The 22,978-nt window shown below is 41.1% G+C and overlaps 1 protein-coding gene across 1 annotated transcript in view; it reads right to left on the minus strand.

Moving 5' to 3' along the window:
* cacna1c (calcium channel, voltage-dependent, L type, alpha 1C subunit) overlaps positions 1-22,978 on the minus strand; it is a 1,009,638-nt gene that overhangs the window by 615,802 nt on the left and 370,858 nt on the right. Inside the window, exon 9 of the mRNA XM_060839877.1 lies at positions 22,023-22,195. Coding sequence (XP_060695860.1) covers positions 22,023-22,195 — 173 coding nt within the window. The remainder of the gene's footprint in view (positions 1-22,022; positions 22,196-22,978) is intronic.

Raw genomic sequence — 22,978 nt, forward strand, 5'->3', positions numbered from 1 at the left:
GATTAATATTGACTTCAAATGGTCGAATGCCTGCTGGCATTGTTCTATCCACCAGAACTTTGTGTTCTTCTTCAGCAAATCAGTTAACATTGCCACTATACTGCTGAAGTTTGGAGACCTAAGAATCGAAGTACTTCTTTCTTCGAGGTTGGTCGTAGAAGTTCATTGATGGCCCTTGAATTTGGGTTCCATGGTGTCAACCTTCCATGACCCAAGAACATCACCTCGGCTTTTGCAAATTCTGTTTTATCAGCAGTTTTGCTTCTTGTAGTCATTCAAAGAGCTCTGCCAACTGTACCACGTGATCTTTCCAGGACTTACTAAAGATCACTACATTATCCAAATTGACTGCACAGTTTGTTAACCCAGCCACAACTCCGCTCGTGAGTCTTTGGAATGTGGCGGGTGGATTCATCATTCCAAAGGGTATTACTTTAAACTGAGAGATCCCATTTGGGGTTACAAATGCAGAAATTTCTTTTGCTGTCTCTGATAAAGGTACCTGCTAGTAACCACGCATTAAGTCCAACTTGGTGATGTAACTGGCTTGTCCGACATTCTCGATACAGTCCTTCAATCTAGGAATTGGGATACAAGTCCGAAAATGTAACAGCATTGACCTTCCAATAATCCACGCAAAATCGTTGAGTCCCATCCAGTTTGGGAATTAAAATGATCGGCGAACTCCACTTGCTCTGGCTTGGTTCGATGATGTCCTCAAGCATGGCCTCCACCTCATCTGGACCCGTCTGGCTTTGAAAGGATTAAGCTTGGGGAGTTGTTTTACCAGAGTAGTATTCCCTACGTCTACTTCACGTACATAGCATTAATCGTCCCCATCTGATTCTTACATAATACTGCAGTAACAAATCTTTCAACTCCATTCTATACTCCCGAGACAGATAGCTTATGGACCTATCCCCCTACTCAAGGGCATCTTCATTTTTTTGATCTATTTTGAGGCATATCAAAGTCCATACCATCTGGATTTGATTCCTCATCCTGCTGGGCAGTAACTAACACCTGTTTCTCCAGTATAATACGGTTTCAACATGTTCACATGACATACTCAATATCTTTTTTTTTCCCTTTCTGGCATCTTTATAGATAGTTCACCTGACTCAACATTTTCCCAATTTGATAGGGACCACTAAGCCTGGCATTGAAGGGATTTCCTATCACTGGTAACAGTACTAACGTTAACCGCTCGGGAAAACGTCCGAGTCTCAGAGCTTTTGTCTGCCTCCTGCTCCATTATACACTGTGCTGTTTAGCTAACTCACCTATTCTATTTCATGTCTCCCTCACCTCTGATAAATAAACTAAGTGTGAGATCTCTGACTTTGGGTCCTGTCAATTTTTCTTTCATTCATTTCAAAGGGCCTCTCACTTCATGCCCAAATAGTAACTCAAAGGGAGTGAACTGAGTAAATTTGTCTGGGGCATCTCTAATGGCAAACAATACGAACTGTATACCTTGATCCCAATCATTCGGTTTAGTCCTGACAGTCTACTCTCAACATGGTTTTAAAGGTCTGATGTGACCTTTCTAAAGCTCCCTGGGATTCAGGACGATATGCACTGGATTTAAGGTGCTGTTTACCTAAGCTATCCAAAACGTCCTGAAACAGCCAAACAGTAAAATTTGACCCTTGGTCTGACTGAATTGCTCTTGGTAGCCCATACTGTGTGAAGAAAGCTGATAACTCCTCTACCACCCTTTTGGCCTTGATACTCCATTTATGGAATTGCCTCCAGAAATCTGGTAGACACATCCATTATGGCTAACAAGTAGTGGTTCCCACTTTTAGTTCTTGGGAGGAGACCTACACAATCAATTATAACCTCCATGAAAGGTTCTTCAAATGCTGGAATTGGCAACGAAGATGCTGGTTTTATTACTGCCTGTGGCTTACCTACCAGTTGGCATGTATGACAAATACAGCAAAAGTTAACCACATCCTGTGCATTCTGAGCCAATTAAATTTTTTTTTGTACCTTAGCCTGAGTCCTTCGTAGCTCCAGGTGACCACCTCCAGGTATTTCATGTGCTACCTATAACACTTCATGTATGTATGTTACAGGCAACACAATCTGGTGCACTATCCTCCTCTGCATTAACCTGCCCTGGTCTCCATTTCTGCCTTAGGATTCTGTCTTTCAGGTAATAACCCTCTGAAATATTCTCTGCCTCTTTTTCAGAGTACACATCCACATATATATCTTTTATTGTCTTGTCTTGCTGTTGCAAGTCCCTTAACCTTTCAGGACCAAACACCTCTGTCTGACCCTCTGCCTTTCAAGTTTTTACTGCACCATTACATCAAACAGGGTATCTGTTAACTGAACTTCAAGTCTTTCATCTTTCTCTTGACTTTTCACTTCATGCTGTGACTTATAATAGAAGGATCTGGTTACCACACAGTTTGGGAAAATATCAGGATATTTCTGTTTTAACCCCTCATTTCTTGGTCTTCCTTGGGCTTCGCCACAACAAGGCGTGTCACTCCCACTTTGGGAGTCAATCACTCCCACTGTAACTTCCCCAGTCTTGAATTGGTACTCCAACCTAATCTTACATCAGGGAACTTTAAATTTCAGTCCATCTACCCCACAAATTACCACACTCTCGGGTAACAGCTCAGAAAAAGCGCATATTTGCTCATCTCTTATTATCAGCAACTGGTTAGATCCTGTATCTCTCAAAATTATAACTTCTTGTCCTTTTTCCCTCTGCTCTTTCTGAGTAAACTTTACCCACAGAGGCAAATTCTTTGTAGAGATCAGGTACTAACTCCATATCCAGTCCCCGCCAAAGCTGTGCACTCTTCTGCAGCTCCTCAGGTCTTCTTGGGGTCTCTTCTACTAATGTCACTAATGCCAGTGGCTTATCATCTTTTACCACATCTTTTCCCACAGTGCCTTTAACGTCCAACACTGTGTCTTTAAGTGCCCCACCTCCCGGCATTGAAAACACCTTTTCCCAATGCCCTTCAAAAACCACTGACACTGTGATTTTCTGTGTCCTACTCCATTACAGTGAAAACACCAAAGGCCTTTCACCTCTTTTCCACCCTCTTCAGCTTCTTTTTTTATCTAATGGTAAACTCTGACCAGTGCTCTCTACTCTTGATTTAGTAGTATAGGATATCTCTTTCTCCCAACTTCTTTCCCTCACAGGATGAAATTCTGGTTGGAAGCTCGTCTTATGTACCAACATGTATGCATCTGCATATTCTACTGCCCTTCTCACTTCTTTAGCTTTCTGTTCCTCCACGTGAATTCTTACCATCTCTGGAAGTGAGTTTTTAAACTCCTCCAGCAGAATAATCTCTCTTAGAGCCTCAAAGACCTTATCTATTTTTAAAGCACGCACCAATTGATCAAAATGACTATGTTTAATTCTTTCAAACTCAACATAAGTCTGACTTGGTTCCTTCTTTGTGCTTCTGAACCGCTGTCTATATGCTTCTGGTACCAGTTCATAAGCACTTAAAATAGTCTGTTTAACCTCTACATAATCTCTTGATCTCCTCACCTAACAGTGCAGCAAATACCTCACTAGCTCTGCCTACCAGTTTAGTCTGAACTAGCATTACCCATAAATCCTCAGACCACTCCATCTGTCTAGCCAATTTTCAAATGAAATAAAGAAGGCTTCAACATTTTTCTCGTGTGGCAGAGTTTTGACATATTTAATATATCACTACATTCTCTTTTAATCTCCATTCTGATAACTTGTCTTTGCTGACTAAGTCGCAACTTCTCAAGTTCAAATTCTCTCTATTTTTGTCACTCTCTTTCTCTCTCCATTTCCTCTCTCTCTTTGCTCAGCTGAGAACTTCCTACCTTTTTCCTCTCTCTCTCTTTGTCTCTCTCTCTCTCTTCCTTTCTTTCTCTCTTTGTTCAGCCAAGAGCCTTCTCTCTCTCCGTTTATCTTCTAACTCCATTTTCCTCAATTGTAATTTATATTTTTCTACCTCAACCGCACTTGTCTATTTCTCTGACACACCTAAATGTTTGAGTAATTTCCTTACAATTTCAGCTTTACCTTTGTACTTGGTTAAACCCAAATCTAACTTATTTGCTAATTCTAAAAGTATGGCCTTGTTCCTTCTTTCTAAACTTTCTGGGCAAATTTGACAATCATCTTCAAATCCCAGAACCTCTTTAGCAATTTTAAGAGCCATTTTTCTCACTTTTAATTTACTTAACCACAAGTCACTTAAAATAAACAAGCTGCTTCACTTACGTTTTATTTAAAGATCTAGGACACTAACCTGCAAATGTTTAAATCTGCTGGGATTTTTCGTACCCCCAAATCTATTCAAATCTGTCGAAAACAGTTCAAATCACAGAACCAAGCCCCCAGAATATTACAACATGGGGTAAACTCTCCTGCATACTGTAAACAAGCAACACAGAAAAGATTTATCCCAATCTGTGAAACATCGAGAGGCCAAGAACTATTTAAAGTAAAAATTAACAATTTTATTTCTTAAAGTATAACATAGAATAATTAATAACTATTTACAATGCAATTCTAACCTATCTTTTACCTTCCCTTTTATAATACCAGTCCGATAATGATTTATAAAACAAAACTTGTTTTCTCAAAATCAGGCAGCTGAAGTCTATATACACATCTACCACTCTGCCCTCAATCATCTTATGTCACCTCTTCAAAACACTCAGTCAAGTTAGTGAGACATGATTTCCCATGCACAAAGCCATGTTGACTATCCCTAATCAGTCCTTACCTTTCCAAATGCATGTAAATACTGTCGCTCAGAATCCCCTCCAACAACATACACACCACTGACGGAAGCTCACCAGTCAAAACTTCCCTAACTTTTACTTACATTTTTTCCTAAATAACGGCTCCTTATTAGCCAGCTTCCAGCCTTCTGGCACCTCATCTACGGCTGTCAACAATACAAATATCTCAACAAGGGGCCCAGCAATCTCTTCCCTAGCCTGCCACATAGTTCTGGGAAACACCTGATCAGGTCCTGGGGATTTATCTACCTTTTTATGTTTTACAACTTCAATACCCCCTCTTCTGTAATATCAACGCTTTTCAAGACATCAAATTTTATTCCCAAAGAATCTCAGTTCCATGTCCTTCTCTACAGTAAATATTGACATGGAATATTCGCATAGTATCTCATCCACCTCCTCCTGTGATTCCACAAATAGATAGCCACATTGATCTTTTAGGGTCCATATTTTCTCCCTAGTTATTCTTTTGCCCTTAATGTACTCATTCTCCATGACTCTATTTACAAAAGTGTCCCATGTCTCAACTTTGCCCTCTTAAGTATACGCAGAGTGCCCTTTTACTCCTCTAAAGATTCACTCGATCCTAGTTGTTTATGCATGGTATTTGTCTTTTTTTTAAACAAGAGCCTCAATTTCTTGTCATCCAGCATTCCCAACACCTACCAGCCTTGCCCGTCACATTAACAGGAACACACTGTCTCAGAACACTTGTTATCTCAGTTTTAAAGGCCTCCCACTTCTCAAATTTCCCTTCATAAGCAAATAGCCTCAGTGGCACAATGGGGAAGAATTGCCTTAGGAGCTCTCAACATTGATACCAGACCCCATGAAGTCTAGTATTAGGTCAAAGATTATGAACTACTGGCCCCCTTCAGCCAATGAATCAGTTCTCTTCCATATTGAACTTCAATTTGAAGAACGACCAATGGTGACAAGGGCACAGACTGTACTATAGCTGGGGAACTTCAATATCTATTATCTAAAGTGGCTCAACTGCACTATAATTGACCAAGCTGATTAGGTTCTAAAGTTAATAACCACCAGACCTGTGTCTGTGACAGATGGTGAGGGAACCAATAAGAGGGAAAAACCAACTTAATCTTGTCATCACCAATCTACCTTTGCATATACGTCTGTGCATGACAATACTGGGAGCAGTCACCACACAGCAGTTGTGGACACATTTTTTTTCTGGACCAGGCCAGATTCGCTCATAACATTTGAGGTAGCCCAGACCTTAAGAGTCATAGAGTCAGAGAGATATACAGGATGGAAACAGACCCTTCGGTGCAACTCGTCCATGCCAACCAGATATCCTTGGCCTAATCTAGCCCCATTTGCCAACACTTGGGACTACATTATCCCTCTAAACCCTTCCCATTCATATACCATACAGATACCTGTTAAATGCTGTAATTGTATCAGAGCGCACCACTTCTTGCAGCTCATTCCATACACCAATTCTCAGCGTGAAAACGTTGCCCCTCAGGTCCTTTTAAATCTTTCCCTTCTCACCTAATACTGATGCCCTCTAGAACATAGAACATTACAACACTGTCCAGGCCCTTCAGCCCTTAATGTTGTGCTGACCTGTGGAACCAATCTGAAGCCTATTGAACCTGCTCTATTCCATTCTCATCCATATGCCCATCCAATGACCATTTAAATGCCCTTAAGGTTCACGAGTCTACTACTATTGCAGGCAGTGCGTTCCATTCCCTTATTACTCTGAGTAAAGAAACTTCCTCTGATATCTGTCCTATATCTATTAACCTTCAATTTAAAGCAATGTCCCCTCATACCAGCCATCGCCATCTGTGGACAAACGCTCTCACTGTCCAACTGATCATCCTCTGATTATCTGGTATGTCTCAATTAAGTTTTCTTTCAACCTTCTTCTCTCTAACAAAATTAGCCTCAAGTCCCTTAGCCTTTCCTCGTAGGACCTTCCCTCCATACCAGGCAACATCCTAGTAAATCTCCTCTGAACCCTTTCCAAAGCTTCCACATCCTTCCTATAATGCGGTGACCAGAACTGTACATGATACTCCAAATGTGGCCGCAGCACAGTTTTGTACAGCTGCAGCATTATCTCATGGTTCCGAAACGCACTCCCTCTACCAACAAAACCTAATACACCTTATTTCTTCTTAACAATCAATCAGGGTGTCAACTTTCAAGGATCTATGTACCGGGGCATCTAGATCTCTCTGCTCATTTACACTACCAAGAATCTTACCATTCGCCCAGTACTCTGCATTCCTGTTATTCCTTTCCAAAGTGAATCACCTCACGCTTTTCTGCATTAAACATTATTTGCTACCTCTCAGCCCATCACTGCAGCGTATCTATGTCTCTTTGTAACCTACAACATCCTTCGTCACTATTCGCAGCTCTACCGACCTTAGTGTCATCTGCAAATTTACGAAACCATCCTTCTATGCCCTCATCTAAGTCACTTATAAAAATGACAAACGGCAGTGAACCCAAAACAGATCCTTGCAGTATACCACTAGTAACTGAACTCCAGGATGAATATTTCCCATCAACCACCAATCTTTGTATTCTTTCAGCTAGCCAATTTCTGATCCAAACCACTAAAATCACCCTCAATCCCATGCCTCCGTATTTTGTGTAATAGCCTACCATGGTGAACCTTATAAAACACCTTACTTAAATCCATTTACACCACATCAACCACTTTACCCTTATCCAACTGTTTGGTCACCTTCTCAAAGAAATTAATAAGGTTTGTAAAGGAATTACCTTACCTTCACAAAACTGTGTTGACTATCCCTAATCAACTTATTCCTTTCAAGTTGATTATAAATCGTCTCTCTTATAACCCTTTCCAACACTTTACCCACAACTGAAGTAAGGCCCATAGGTCTATAATTACCAGGGTTGTCTCTACTCTCCTTCTTGAACAAGAGAACAACATTTGCTATCCCCCAATCTTCTGGCATTATTTCTGTGGACAATGGTGACATAAAGATCAAAGTCAAAGGCTGAACAATCCAGTCCCTGGCTTCCCAGAGAATCCTAGGATAAATCCCATCAGGTCCAGAAAATTTTCCAGAATTGCTAACACCTCCTCTTTATGCACCTCAATTTCATCTTGTCGAGTAGCCTGTATCTCAGTATTCTCCTCGACCACAATGTCTTTTTCTCATGTGAATACTGACAAAAAGTATTCATTTAGCACTTCCCCTGTCTCCTTTTTGCCAGTTGTTTTAAGCAGGTTAGAGTGGATATTTCAGGAGAGATGCAGCTGGTCAAGCCACTTAGTTTTACACAGAACAGAATTTATTCACAAGATTACTGAATGAAACACAAACAAAAGAGAACAGAACACTGAATAACAACCTATCCGAAACTCAACATATTATCCCAACGTAATGATGCTGTTCCAAAGACTTGCAACAATCCCTATAAACACCCATTGGCAAAAAAAGGATAAATCATACACGGGGTCTTATAAGAGAGAGAGAAATGGCAGAGAGATACTCAGCATGGAATACCTTCTTCGATGTAGCTGTTTCTTGGACCAACAGTCTCTCTGACTGCATGCTTTTAGTGAACAGCCAGACTACTAAAACAAAACAAAACTAAACTAAACCAGAGAAAAGCTGAGCTGGGAGAACTGTCCACTACCCTTTTATTGTACAAGTGTTTCTTTTGAAAGCTTCTTTTGCCTGAAGCAGTATCTGTTTGCAATATTCAAACTGGCCCTAAAACCTCCCAAGCCAGACTTTGCAGAATCGCCGTTTTTACGACCTCTCTTAAAAAAAGCCACAGGCAGCAAAACCTTGCTAAAGGAGGAGCATCACCATCACAGTTCCATCTTCACCTTAACAGTATTCAACATATTAATTATATGACATGACCACCATATTAAATGGATCAGATTTCATATAGAATCACAACTCAAAAGAAAACAGCATCCATGAGATCCTGATTTTTGCATTATGTCTCATGGTCATTATAATAGTAGTCATAGTCTATGACCTGAGGTTATAAAGGTCTCACACTCCATCTTATCTTGGATCATTTAAAGAATGATACTCCTTTGGAGAAATGCTGTTTTGTTGTAACTGATTAGCATAGGTTTGGTCCAGATACTTACATGCCTGAGGAATGCAATGTTAGTCAGAATAGTTGGGTGTTTTTTGGAATCTTCAAACCCACAATATCTATGCCCCGTTTCCTTTGTTACTGATAATAACACAAGCATTGCCACATCAGATAAAACAGCCTGTTGGAAACAAACTCATACCATTGTACAAATGTCCTGGTGTCAGACATTTGGAGATTAATAGATAGAAGAGACTTCTGACAAAGGGAGAGGTTGTCACCCTTAAGCAGGATCAGTTTATGTGAGCACTAACAGCTGTACAGATCCGTAGACATGGCATTATTCACCAAGAAAATGGCACTTGCCTTTTGCTGGAATGTAAATTTTTAAATGTAAAAAAAATCTTAAGGTTGACTTAAATTGTACTCTTGGGTTGCGGCATAAAGTGTTTGCAATGCAGCTCAGAAACCTGGAAGGCTAAATGCTCTGTTCCTGACAGTTCATATAAAAGTAACAGACTCATTGCTACCTCCTTGTTATTAAGGCCCAAACAGTTTCAAGTTACATGGACAGAAAGTCAGGGTCATGTGATGTAATACAAAATGTTTAAGCAGTTGCAAGAATAGTAGAAACTTCATTATGGAATGGACATCCAATGACTGGTTCAGAAATTTGAAACTGCTTCAGTTTATGTATCAAACAATAAATGATCACAAGAAAATAGAAAATAGCTCTTTATATCTAGTTTCTTAAATAGCAAATTTAGAATTAAAGCAATCAGTTGGGCTGGACGTTGCCGCAAGACATACCAAGCAGGGCAGCGGTAGACGTCCAGTACGTGGCCACCGCCATCAGCGCCTTAAAATGGCGGTGCTCGGACCCAACGTAGTGCACCAGTTAGAGGACGCTCATGTGTGCGGTGGGATCCTGTCCGCGCTCACCCCAGCCCAGATGGAATTTCACATTGGCCCCAAGGTCCCGGACTTCCCGTGGGAGCCTGTGCCCCACAATCTGAGCCGCCTCCGAAATTTTCATTTTGTTTCCTTTCGGGGGTGAAAAGGCGGGCCCTGTATCGACTGCTGCTGCACACCGTCCACCTCTTCTCCCTCATCCACTGTCCGGACATGCCTTGGCATGCCCATTTGCCACCGGGCAGTGGGGATCCCCAGTGGAGGGCCCTCTTTCTCTCGGGGATCTGAGGTGGAGGGTGCTGCATGCAGCAGTCCCCTGCAACCACAGATTGCGGTGGTTCACGGACTCCCAGTCCAACTGCTTGTTCTGTGGCACTGTGGAGTCCATGGACCACGTGTATATTGGATGTGGGCGTTTGCACTCCCTTTTTGATTTTCTCAAAAACCTTCTACTCTGCTTTTGGTTTCACTTCAGTCCCATGCTCATGATCTTCGGGCACCCGGTGCAGAGGAGGGAGGGCAAGTCTGAAGACCTCCTCGTGGGTTTGCTTCTGGGCCTAACCAAACTGGCCATAAACAGGTCCAGGCAGCGGGCCGTGGAGGGGGTCGTGAGGGTCGACTGCCTGCCCTCTTCCGCGGTTACGTTAGAGCCCGGGTGTCCTTGGAAAAGGAGGACGCGGCGTCCACCAACACCCTGGAGTTGTTCAGGGAGAGGTGGGCGCCGCAGGGAGTGGAGTGCATCATTTCCCCCTCCAACTCTATTTTGATTTAGTCCCTGCCCTCCCCTTCACTGTTTTGATCACACAGCATTGCCCTTTGATGTGAAGGGCACTGTTTGTCACAGGCCACTCCGGTGTTTCCTTTCTTCCTGGTGGTGGAAATTAAATAAAGATTTGTGCACTTTGTGTCTCTCACTGCGTCTCGCACTCGCACACACACACCATGGGTGCTGGGGAAAAGAAAAAGCACTACCGCAGTTAGGTGGTAGTGCGGGGTAAAGAAAAAAAAAGAGAAAAAAAAAGGGAGAAAGAAAGAAAAAAATCACAGGAGAGTCCTAAAAAAAATTAAAGCAATCAGTTTCCAAATGACAAAACTTAGAAGGTTCTTGAAGACCAACTGAAGGTAAGAACAAACTCAGGGTTAACAGACTCCTTCAACTCTTGTCATAAAGACAATAATCTTAAGAACCAACTAATCAATTTGTCACAGATGACACAAGATGTCAAAACACAGAGCATGATTTTTCTAAACAGGAACTGCCAGTAAGGCTACAACAATTAAAGATTTTCAGCAAGGAATAAAAGAGCCATACCAGTGATGCATTACGTGAGGATAGACACAAGTATGAAGCCAAAGTGTCAGGCCAACAACAATTCATGTATTAAGTACAGTCAATACTATTTCTGTGGTCAGTAAAGCATACTAAACCTACAATATCTGAAAAAGATGTGGTTTATTGCTCCTACCCAAAAGTTCTCCACCTTTTTCTAATGTCTATAAATCATGTGGTTCCAAGGGGAATTGGGCATGCATGTGCAGGAAATCAGGTTCCAAAGGCCATAACAGACACCAGAACAAAACATGGGTAACCAACAACACAACACTAGCAGCAAGGGAAGCATTAAGAAGAAGCACAAAAGGAAACACGATCAACTAGGTGAAAGGCAAATTTTGGAAGATGATTGAGTTTTCTAGATTGATAACCTCACACACACCAAGTCACTGGTGTAAGAAATCAGAAGCTTTTACAACCACTAATACATGTCTTGAAAAGGCTAATATCAATGAGTCCTGAAAGACATGCCCAGCTATATTCTGTCCACAAAAAGAACAAAGGGCAAATCCAATCCAATTAATTACTGCACCATCAATCATTAACAAAGTTGATGAAAGGGGTTATTGACAGTGGTATTTAATCAATAATATATTTTTTGAAGCTCAATTGGATTCTGCCAGGGCCACTTAGCTCCTAATCTCATTACAGCATTGGTCCAAGCATAGACAAACAGCAAAACTCCAGAGGTAAACTGAGATTCAGACCTGTTGACATCAACACAGTATTTAACTGAGTGTGGCATAAAGGAGCTCTTGCAAAACTGAAGTCAATGGGAATCAGGGGAATAACTGTCCATTGGTTGGAGTCATACCTGGAAGAAAGAAAAATGGTTGTGGTTGTTGAAGATCATGCATCTTGGTCCTGAGCTGTCACTATAGAAGTCCCTCAGGGTAGTGCCCAAAGTCCAACTATCTTCAGCTGTTTCATCACTGACCTTCTCTCCATCATAAGGTCAGAAGTGGGGATGTTCACTGGTAATTGCACAATGTTCAGCACCACTTGTAACTCCTCAGGTACTAAAGTATTCCCATGTCATATGCAGCAAGTATAGGATCATATCGTGCTTTGAGTTGATAAGTGACAAGTAATATGCATGCTAGAAAATTACCAGGCAATGAGGATCTCAAAAAGAGATATTTCCAAACATCTCTAATTCACATTCAAAGACATTAAGATCACTGAATCCTCCATTGTCAACACTGTGATACTTATCACTGAGCAGAAACTAAATTGTACTTTAACATAAACACTGTGGGCACAAGAACAGGTCAGGGGGAGGGATTCTGAGGCAAGTTGCTGACCTCATAATTCACCAAAGTATTTCCATCATCTACAAGGCTCAAGTCAGAAGCGTGATTGAACAATTTCCACTTGCTTGGCTGAACCTCCAAGAGCACTCAAGGAGCTCAACACCATTCAAGACAAAGCAGTATGTTTGATTGGCACCTCACCCACTAACTTACATTTTCAATCCTTATACCACTGACACACTGGGTTGCATCAACAAGATGTGGGAGCGGCTCACCACAGTTCCTTCCAAATGTGCAACCTCTCCCATTGAAAGGCAAGGACAGCTGACCGAAGAGAAAAAGGAGCCATTTAGCCTTCGAGTCTCCTTTGCATAAGACCGTGGCTGATCTGACATTCCTTTAGCATATCGTTATTATCCTTGATTCCCATGCTGACTAAAATCTGTCTATCTCAGCCTTGAATATCTGACTAAATTAGCCTCTACAGTCCTCTGCACTAACTAATTCCAAAGATTCGTAACCTCAGAGAGAAAAAGAATCCCATTTCATTTTTACCTTAAATGGGTAACCCCTTACTCGGAGATAATGCCTTCAGGTCCTAGGTTCTCCCGCAAGGGGAATTAACCACTTTCCTCTTAAAAATAATATTTGACTCTACTGTACTTCCTGCCAAAGTGAGTAACCTTGTATTTTCCCACATTATATTCCATTTATGAAGATTTTGCCCATTCACTCAAGTTGTGTATATCCAGTGACAAAAATTATTGCTGTAAGAGATGAATTTTATCCTTTATGTTTGAAGAGGGATCTTAAGACAGAGATATCAAGCTATCTATTCAAAGCCAATAACAGCTTGAGAGGTCTTGATTTTTTAAATGTTTAATTTATAGAAGCAACATGGATGGGTGGAGTCAGGCTCCCTCAGAACAAGGATTTTAGTTTAGCTTTCAGTAGTTGTTGGGGTTGAAGTTGGCCGTGGAAGCTATACATCCCTCCTGGCCACAGCAAAAAGCTGGAGTTCTCTGTGCCTGCTTCCAGAATTGCATGTGAGTCATTCTGTTTTACTGAATTTACCTTTGCCAAGGGTGTGGTTATGGGATGTTACTATATTGGAACAGTTACTGTTTAGGAGTTAAATAATTTATTATTCCATTAAGTTTTCTGATGGAGTTAAAGTTATGCCAGTTCCTCCTCTCGTGTTTATATTTTAACTTGATGTAAGCATAAAGTGTGTTTTGCTTAAAGGCGAGTGTTGAAATCATCGAGTCACAGAAATATACAGTAAAGAAACAGACTCTTTGGTTGAACTTGTCCATGCCGACTGATATTCGAACCTAATCTAGTCCCATTTGCCAGTATTTGACCCATATCCCTCTAAATCCTTCCAGTTTGTAGAACTATCCATATGCCTTTTAAATGTTATAATTATACTACCCTCCATCACTTCCTCTGGCAGCTCATTCCATACATGTGCCACCCTGTGTGTGATAAAGTTGCCCCTCAGGTCCCTGTTAAATTTTTCCCCTCACTTCCTAAACCTGTGCCCTCTAGTTCTGGACTCCCCCATCCCAGGGAATAGACCTTGCCTATTTTTCCCATCCATGCCCCTCATGATTTTATAGACCTCTATAAGGTCACCCCTCAGCTTTCGATGCTCCAGGGAAAACAGTCCCAGCCTATTCAGCCTCTCCCTATAGTCAAATCCTCCAACCTTGGCAACATTCTTGTAAATCTTTTCTGAGCCCTTTCAAGTTTCACAACACCTTTTTGATAGGAAGGAGACCAGAACTGCACGCAATATTCCAAAAATGGCCTAACCAATGTCCTGCACAGCTGCAACATGACCTTCTAACTCCTGTACTCAACACTCTGACCAATAAAAGAAAGCATAGCAAACACCTTCTTCACTATCCCATCTACCTGCGATTGAACATTAAGAGGCATTTGGATGGGTATATGAATAGGAAGGGTTTGGAGGAATACGGGCTGGGTGCTGGCAGGTGGGACTAGATTAGGTTGGGATATCTGGTTGGCATGGACGGGTTGGACCAAAGGGTCTGTTTTCCATGCTGTACATCTCTATGACTCTATATATCGCTGCTGAGACTTGTGAAATATTTTCTTAAATCTTTGCCATTGTTCTTTAACTGTCTTTTCTTCTAAACTCCATTCCTGCTCACTCTGCTCTAAACCGTACGTAATTACTCTTATTTAAGTTTATCACGTTTGTAGCTGACCTAAGTTTTTCACCCACAAACTGTGTGCTAATTTCTACCATATTCTGTAGGCAATCTTTTACCTGAAATAATTTATTAAAACTGCCCCATTACACAACAGCAGATCTAAAATAGCCTGATCCATGGTTGGGTCTACAATATGCTGTTCTTGGAAATATCCTGAATATTTTATATGAATTCTTCTTTTTGGATGCCTTTACCAATTTGATTTTTCCAAACCTCAAAGTCATGTATGATTAACATGCTGTCATTTTTACATTCTCTCATTATTTCCTAACGTATTCTCTGTCTTACAGAGTAGCTACTATTAGAGGACACATAAACCACACCCACCAGTGTCTTTATTCCCTTATATTTCCTTCTTCCACCCATAGATTTGTCATCATCCAATCCTGGATAATTTGTTTGTACTGATCTTGTTATTATTCCATGTTACACTACCATAGCTACCCACCACCCTTCCTTTTGTCACTTACCCTTGATTATTTAGCTCCCAGCTTTGATCCACTTATAACCATATCATTACACCACTATTTGCAAGCTTCCCTTCAAGCTAAAACCATCCTAATTTAAGATTATGCTTCTATTTCTTCATTGTTACTGGGTCAAAATTGTGAAATTCTCTTCTGACTGGGATTGTGCATGTATCTGGCACCCAAACCTCTACCCATTCCCACACCCCCAACCATTTGGAACTGCAGCAGTTCAAGTAGGCAACGCATAAGGAAAATAATCAATGGACAATAAATGTTGAACCAGTGATGCTCCAATCCTCTGAATTAATAATAAAAAGCTACAATGGCTCCAGAAACAAATGCTGATTAATTATTTTGCAATGTTAACATGTTTTTTTCAAAAAACTCATGCAAACATCAGCTTGAAGTTATTTCCTTAATTATGCAATGACATTTTGGGCCCCAAATGTAATTTAAATTTAAGGCCTTCTTAGGAAAACATTTCTTCCTGACCAATTTAATGAGAAACATACTTGGCTGTTCTTGTGGATTCCTGGGAGAGGTGTCCTAGCACCCAAAATTCCATTTCTGCTTACCTGCCAGGTACCATTCTCTCTTAGGGTTCAGACAGTTAGAATCTCAAAACACTAAATAGCAGTGACTTAATGTTTTCTAAACCATCTCATCACTGCCATTGACTCTTGTTGGGTCATACAATTCAGCACAGTTTGAATATCCTACATTTGAATTACCACAAATGGCTAGAATAAAGGAAATCCGCACTGGATCTTTTAGAGAGATAGTAACACACTTATAGAATAACGGGACAAAAGAGATTGAGAAACAAAGGAACTCACCGATTAAGGATAAATGTTTAATATTAATGAAATAAAGGACAAGAATGGGGGATAAATATTTAGAAACAGTCATGAGATTAGGAAAGAGTTAGTACACAAATCAAAAGATGAAATAAATTGGTTATTTACCAGTTGCTGGTGCACTCAGGTAAGAAGAATTAAAAGACTGACTATTATTCAAATAGTGACATGCTTCAAAGTAAATGCAGCACTGAGAGATCAATGTATTTTTGTACATGAGACATATCAACTTAGCATGGAAGGTACTGCAATCACTGAAGAAGTTAGCATGCAAATGCAGCAAGTCATTAAGGAGGGAAATGGAATTTGATCTTTTGTTGCTATGGAAATAGAGTTTAAAAATAGGAAACTTTTGTTATCACTGCAAAATTTTGGTGAGGCTGCACTGGGAATGTATATTGTGTACAATTTTTGCCTTTGCACTTATGTATTTATCTAACACCTATTATTAGATAAACTGAAGCTACCATGAGAATGTAACTTGAAAGTTTTCAAATTTACATATTAGAGAGCCTAAACCAGCATATCCCATCCTAAAAGATACAAGACATAATCTAAGCTCGTTTAATGTATCATTACAACTCCGTGACACAGTAACCCTTTTGCTACAAATTCTGTGTCTTCTGGTCCTGCTTCACGACCACCTGATGATAATGCTTCCAAATAAACCTGTTGGACTATAACCTGGTGTTGTGTGATTTTTAACTTTATTTACGTAAGTATCTGCTGGCGTCAGAGGTGATTCAGACAGATTCTAGGATAAAAGATTGACTTATCAAGAATGGCTAAACCGGTAAGGATTTGGATTGATTTTCTTGCTGAAAACAACAAATGCTAGAGATGACAGCAGGTCAGGCAGCATTCCTGGGGAGAGTGCAACCTAACATTTCGAGTCTAGACGATTCTTCATCAGAGCTGCAGTGGAAATGTACAAGACTTTGAGCATGGTTTGACAGGGTAAATGTTGAGAAGATGTTTTCAGTCAGGGGCTATCTCAAACTAGGGGAGGTAGTTGCAGAATAAGGAGACACTCTTTTAAAACTGAGATGGGAAGAAATTTCTTCTCCCAGTAAATATCTTGACTTCATTATCCCAGAGAGTTGCGGCAGTTAGACTAGTGGATGTACTTAAAGAGGAGGTAGACAGATATTTATAAGTTCAGTGAATTAATGGCTATGCGGAGCTGGCATGAAAGTGGAATTGGAACATGGGCATATTAGCCTTGATACTAATTAATGGCAGGGGTGAGTTTGATGTGTTTAATGGCCTATTCCTGCTCCTTTGTTGCATAGTCACTTTATATTTAAATGTTTTTTGGAGAAACTAGGTTTTGAAGGATCATGGTAAAATTGACTTATTTCAATATTTGTGAAAATACCTGAAGTGGTTTCTTAAAAAACATGTCAGAAAATGCTAACCTGTGGATATTAGAGTCGTTCTTAGAACAAGAATTTGCTGCAAACACTTGCTGGGACTGTTTTTGAACAGTGAATGGCTTGGAGAGTATGCTCGTATTTTAGGAACTATTGCGATCAAAAATGCTGTGAGGAACAGCTACCCTGCTGATTTCTCCCATTTCTGAAAAGAAAACCCTCTTGTTGAGTTCAGGGTGAAATGTATTTTTTCTTCTGATAAAACAATTTGGAGGAACTTCTTAATATTAATAGGTGAGGTGAGAGTGACAACCCTTGACATTCGATCGAGAGTGGCATCAAGGAGCCCTAGCAAAACTGGAATCAATAGATGTCAGGAGACAAACCCTGTGCTGGTTGGAGTCATACATGGTACACAGTAAGATGGTAGTGGTTGTTGGAGGCCGCCCATCCCAGTCCCAGGACATCTCTGCAGGAGTTGCTCAGGGTAGTGCCCTAGATTCAGCCATCTTCAACTGCTTAATCAATGGCTTTCCCTTGACCATAAGGTCAGAAGTGGGGATGTATGCCAATGATTGCACAATTTTGAGCACCATTTGTAACTCCTCAAATAGTGAAGCAATCAGTGTTCAAATGCAAAAGTATCTCGACAATATCCAGGCTTGGGTTGACAAGTGGCAAATAACATTAATATTCCAGACCAAAGGGGTAGCCATGGGCACACGTATGGACCCCAACCATGCCTGTCTCTTTGATGGCTACCTAGAACAGTTGATCTTCCGTAATTACACCGGCACCACTCCCCACCTCTTCTTCCGCTACATTGATGACTGCATTGGCGCCACCTTGTGCTCCCGCGAGGAGGTTGAGCAATTCATCAACTTCACCAACACATTCCACCCTGACCTTAAATTCACCTGGACCATCTCTGACACCTCCCTCCCCTTCCTGGACCTCCCCATCTCCATTAATGACGACCGACTTGACACTGACATTTTTTACAAACCCACTGACTCCCACAGCTACCTGGATTACACCTCTTCCCCCCTATCTCTTGCAAAAATGCCATCCCGTATTCCCAATTCCTCCGCCTCCGCCGTATCTGCTCCCAGGAGGACCAGTTCCACCATAGAACACACCAGATGGCCTCCTTCTTTAGAGACCGCAATTCCCCTTCCCACGTGGTTAAAGAGGCCCTCCAATGCATCTCGTCCACATCCCGCACCTCAGCCCTCAGACCACACCCCTCCAACCGTAACAAGGGCAGAACGCCCTGGTGCTCACCTTCCACCCTACCAACCTTCGCATAAACCAAATCATCCGCCGACATTTCCGCCACCTCCAAAAAGACCCCACCACCAGAGATATATTTCCCTCCCCACCCCTTTCCACCTTCTGCAAAGACCGTTCCCTCCGTGACTACCTGGTCAGGTCCATGCCCCCCTACAACCCACCCTCCCATCCTGGCACTTTCCCCTGCCACCGCAGGAACTGTAAAACCTGTGCCCACACCTCCTCCCTCACCTCTATCCAAGGCCCTAAATGAGCCTTCCACATCCATTAAAGTTTTACCTGCACATCCACTAATATCATTTATTGTATCCGTTGCTCCCGATGCGGTCTCTTCTACATTGGGGAGACTGGGCGCCTCCTAGCAGAGCGCTTTAGCGAACATCCCCGAGACACCCGCACCAATCAACCACACCGCCCCGTGGCCCAACATTTCAACTCCCCCTTCCCCTCTGCCGAGGACATGAAGGTCCTGGGCCTCCTTCACCGCTGCTCCCTCACCACCAGACGCCTGGAGGAAGAACGCCTCATCTTCCGCCTCGGAACACTTCAACCCCAGGACATCAATGTGGACTTCAACAGCTTCCTCATTTCCCCTTCCCCCACCTCACTCTAGTTTCAAACTTCCAGTTCAGCACTATCCCCATGAATTGTCCGGACTTGTCCGACCTGCCTAGCTCCTCTTCCACCTATCCACCCATTGTACTCTATGCTATTCCGTCCCCCCTTCCTCTAGCTTATCTCTCCATGCTTCCAGCTCACTGCCTTTATTCCTTATGAAGGGCTTTTGCCCAAAACGTCGATTTCGCTGCTCATTGGATGCTGTGCTCTTCCAGCACCACTGATCCAGAATCTGGTTTCCAGCATCTGCAGTCATTGTTTTTACCACACAAATACCAGGCTATGACCATCACCAATAAGAAACAATCTAATTACTGAACCTTGAAATTCAATGGTGTACCATCACCAACTCCCCATAATCAACATCCTGATAAAGGGCTTATGCCCGAAACGTTGAATTTCCTGTTCCCTGGATGCTGCCTGACCTGCTGTGCTTTTCCAGCAACACATTTTCATCCTGGGGATAACCATTGACCAGAAACCCAACTGGACAATGGCTACAAGAGCAGGTCTAAGGCTAGGAATAATGCAGTGAGTAATTTTCCTCCTCACTCCCCAAAGTCTGTCCATCATCTACAAGGCACAAGTTAGGAGTATGATGGAATACTCCCCACTTGCCTGGTTGGGTGCAACTTCTACAATATTAAAGAAGCTTGACACTATCCAGGATAAAGCAGGCTGCTTAATCAGCACTACATCCACAATCATTCACTCCCTCCACCACCGACACTCACTAGCAGCAATATGCACTATAAGATGCACAACAGAAATTCACCAAAGATCCTCAAATAGCACCTTCCAAACCCATGACTACTTCCATATAGAAGAAGAACACCAGCGCCTTCGAGTTTCCCTCCAAGCCAATCACCATCCTGACTTGGAAATACATTGCTGCTCCTTCACTGTTGCTGGTTCAAAATCCTAGAATTTCTTCCCTAATAGCTTTGTGGGTCAACCCATAGCAGGTGGACTGAAGCAGTTCCAGAAGATAGCACACTACCACCTTCTCAACTAGAGACAGGCACTAAAAGCTGTCCTGCCAGCGATGCCCACATCTGACAAATGAATTAAAAAAACGCAATTCCTGAACAAGCTGGGCATGAAAGCTTCCAGAGACAACCATGTATGATTATTTGCTTGATGACATGTGCAAGAACACCAGACTAACAGACTTAATGTAATTTTACGACTCATCTTTTTCTCTTCCAAGGATAAACACATTGGCCAAAATGTGTTCTTTCCTTTAAAGTCAATCTCTGTAAATAAATCTCTTTTTTTCCCTTTTCATGAAATGTGTATATACTTTTGCACGTGTGCACTAGGGATACGGAGGCATCACTATATTTCTTCTATATTTCAAACTACATGTAAAGCAAATATTGCATCTTAATTGAATACATTGTTTTGATAACAAACCAGCAATTCTGTTTTGTTAAAAAAAACTTGGTTGATGATCTGGTTGTTTAAAGCCTAAAATAGGTAAGGTACTTAATTCCCCATCTTTGCAACTGGAAAAGCTATTTTCTTTTGTGACCTATGGAGTAGAGGAACTGGAGTAACAGTGCACCCCCTCCAGCTTTAAGATGTAACAATACATAGAATTCTAACTTAATAATTCCAGCTTGTTATATTTGATTTGTGGACCTGGGAGGATTAAACTACAATCTTTTCATACTTCCTTAGGATTAATGTTAGAAAGACTCAATTCTGAATGACAAAATAATGAGTACTATGATCATAGTCTATATGGCAATTAAATACAGTTTGATAATACTACTTTAACTTTACTTATAATTTTTAAATCCACATATGAAACAAGTGGATATTCAAATAAATATATTTTGAAAACTATACTCACAATCCAGTATAATTTCTGAATAGCATTGAGAGCCTTTGTCTCAGGTCTGCAAGGGGAATTTTCTTATAATTCAAAACTTCTTGTGTCCTACAGGATGACTTGCCCATATCTGTGTAAGTATATCTATTCACTTATTGGCTTTTTAAATAAATTGGTTTTATCACTGTGGCTTAAAAGAAGCTGCTATTGTACATTATATAGAGCTTAAGGTCATAAAAACAATTTATTTTTAAGTAAGGCTTATCATTTCTTTTTATAGCTTTTTTCATTGAATCAATGAGGGTCACCCTGTATACTATCTAGCTTTTTATAGGTATGAGGCTGTCATTCAACAGTGGGGCATACAAAGCTTTTTTTTGGTTTTCACCTGCACTTTTTGTATAATGTGTTTACTATCTCCATGGTAATGATTCAAATGGTGAATGACGTGTTTTAATTTTTACTTCCAGCATGGTAATTTAATTAATACCGAATTTCCTTTACACTTCCTTTACACACCTGCACTATTCCATCAGCACAAAGATGTTCATCTTGATTGAGTTTGCTATCTAGACTAAGTTGGGGGGGGGGGGGTCACAATCTGGTGAGCACGCCATGGTATAGCCCTTAAAGGAAGCAACACCCAAGGTCTCTGAGACCAGACCCCTTCTGTCCCTCAAGCAGATAACAAGCTCCTGTACTCAGCCATAACAGACATATTGGAGAGGCAAGGAACGATGAGAAAGAGCTGCCAGGAGCTCTCAGTAGACAGAACTACAGGCTGGAGGAGCAGCGTCACATAAATTAATCAATCAATTCATACAACTTTTTGATGGCCTGTATATTTCTAAACACGGTAAAAATCATTACATTTCTTGAGATATAATACATCAGTACCATGTATTTCCCAAATGAAAATTAAGTTGTATTCTTGATAATAGTGTTAATGCATCTAGAAGTGAAATGTTATCACTTACGATTTCTAGGTTTATCTTCATCCATTCCCTCATCTTCATTCTCTGGATCTATATCTTCAGCTTGGGTAATCCAATCCAGGTAGCCTTTGAGATCTTCCTCTAACTGTTGTTTCTCCCTCAACTTTTGAAAATCACCTCGAGCTTTGGCCTTCTCCCTTTCTTTGGAAAACTCTCTATTTCCCACAAAACACAGAAGACATGATTTAGGTGACAGAAGCAAATCATGCAATTTATCTCATTGGAACAATCCCAGCTGCTTTATACGGCAAACCACACTCAGTTCACAAGCAACACATATGCAATTGGAGCAAGCATGTCCTGCCATCCGACAAGAACATGGCTGACCTGGTCCAGGCTTCAACTCCTCTTTCATACCAATTCAGCACAGTTATCAACTCAATGGTATTTCAAAAATCAATCTACCTCCTCTTTAAATAGTTTTAGTCATCCAGCTTTTACAACTTTCTGTGACAGAAAATTCAAGACATTCATACCCCGTCAGAGGAATGACCAATGCATCTCAGTTTTAAATAACTGTAAGCTTATTCTGCAAATATGTCCCGTAGATGAAGATCCCCCATTAGTGGAACAATTTTCTCAACATCTAACCTATCAAGCCTCATAGAACCTTGGACATTCCAATTAGATCAGCCCCCATTCTTCAAAACTCTAAAGAATACAGGCCTTATATGTTTAGCTGTCCTTAATAGGTCAACCCTTCAACTCGGGAATTAACCTCATGGATCTCTTTTGAACTGATTCCAATGCCGGTATATCCTTCCTTAAGTATGAGGACAAAATTTGTACACAGTATTCCAGGTATGATCTCACTAACATCCTGTACAGTTGTAACAAGACTTTCCCCATTTTTAAACACTAACACCCTTGCAAAAACAAATGAGTGGACACATTGTGATATGCTATCTGTTTGTTTCTCATGCACAAAGATGCCTATA

Source organism: Hemiscyllium ocellatum, chromosome 19 (genome assembly GCF_020745735.1).
Source record: "Hemiscyllium ocellatum isolate sHemOce1 chromosome 19, sHemOce1.pat.X.cur, whole genome shotgun sequence".
NCBI lineage: Eukaryota > Metazoa > Chordata > Chondrichthyes > Orectolobiformes > Hemiscylliidae > Hemiscyllium > Hemiscyllium ocellatum.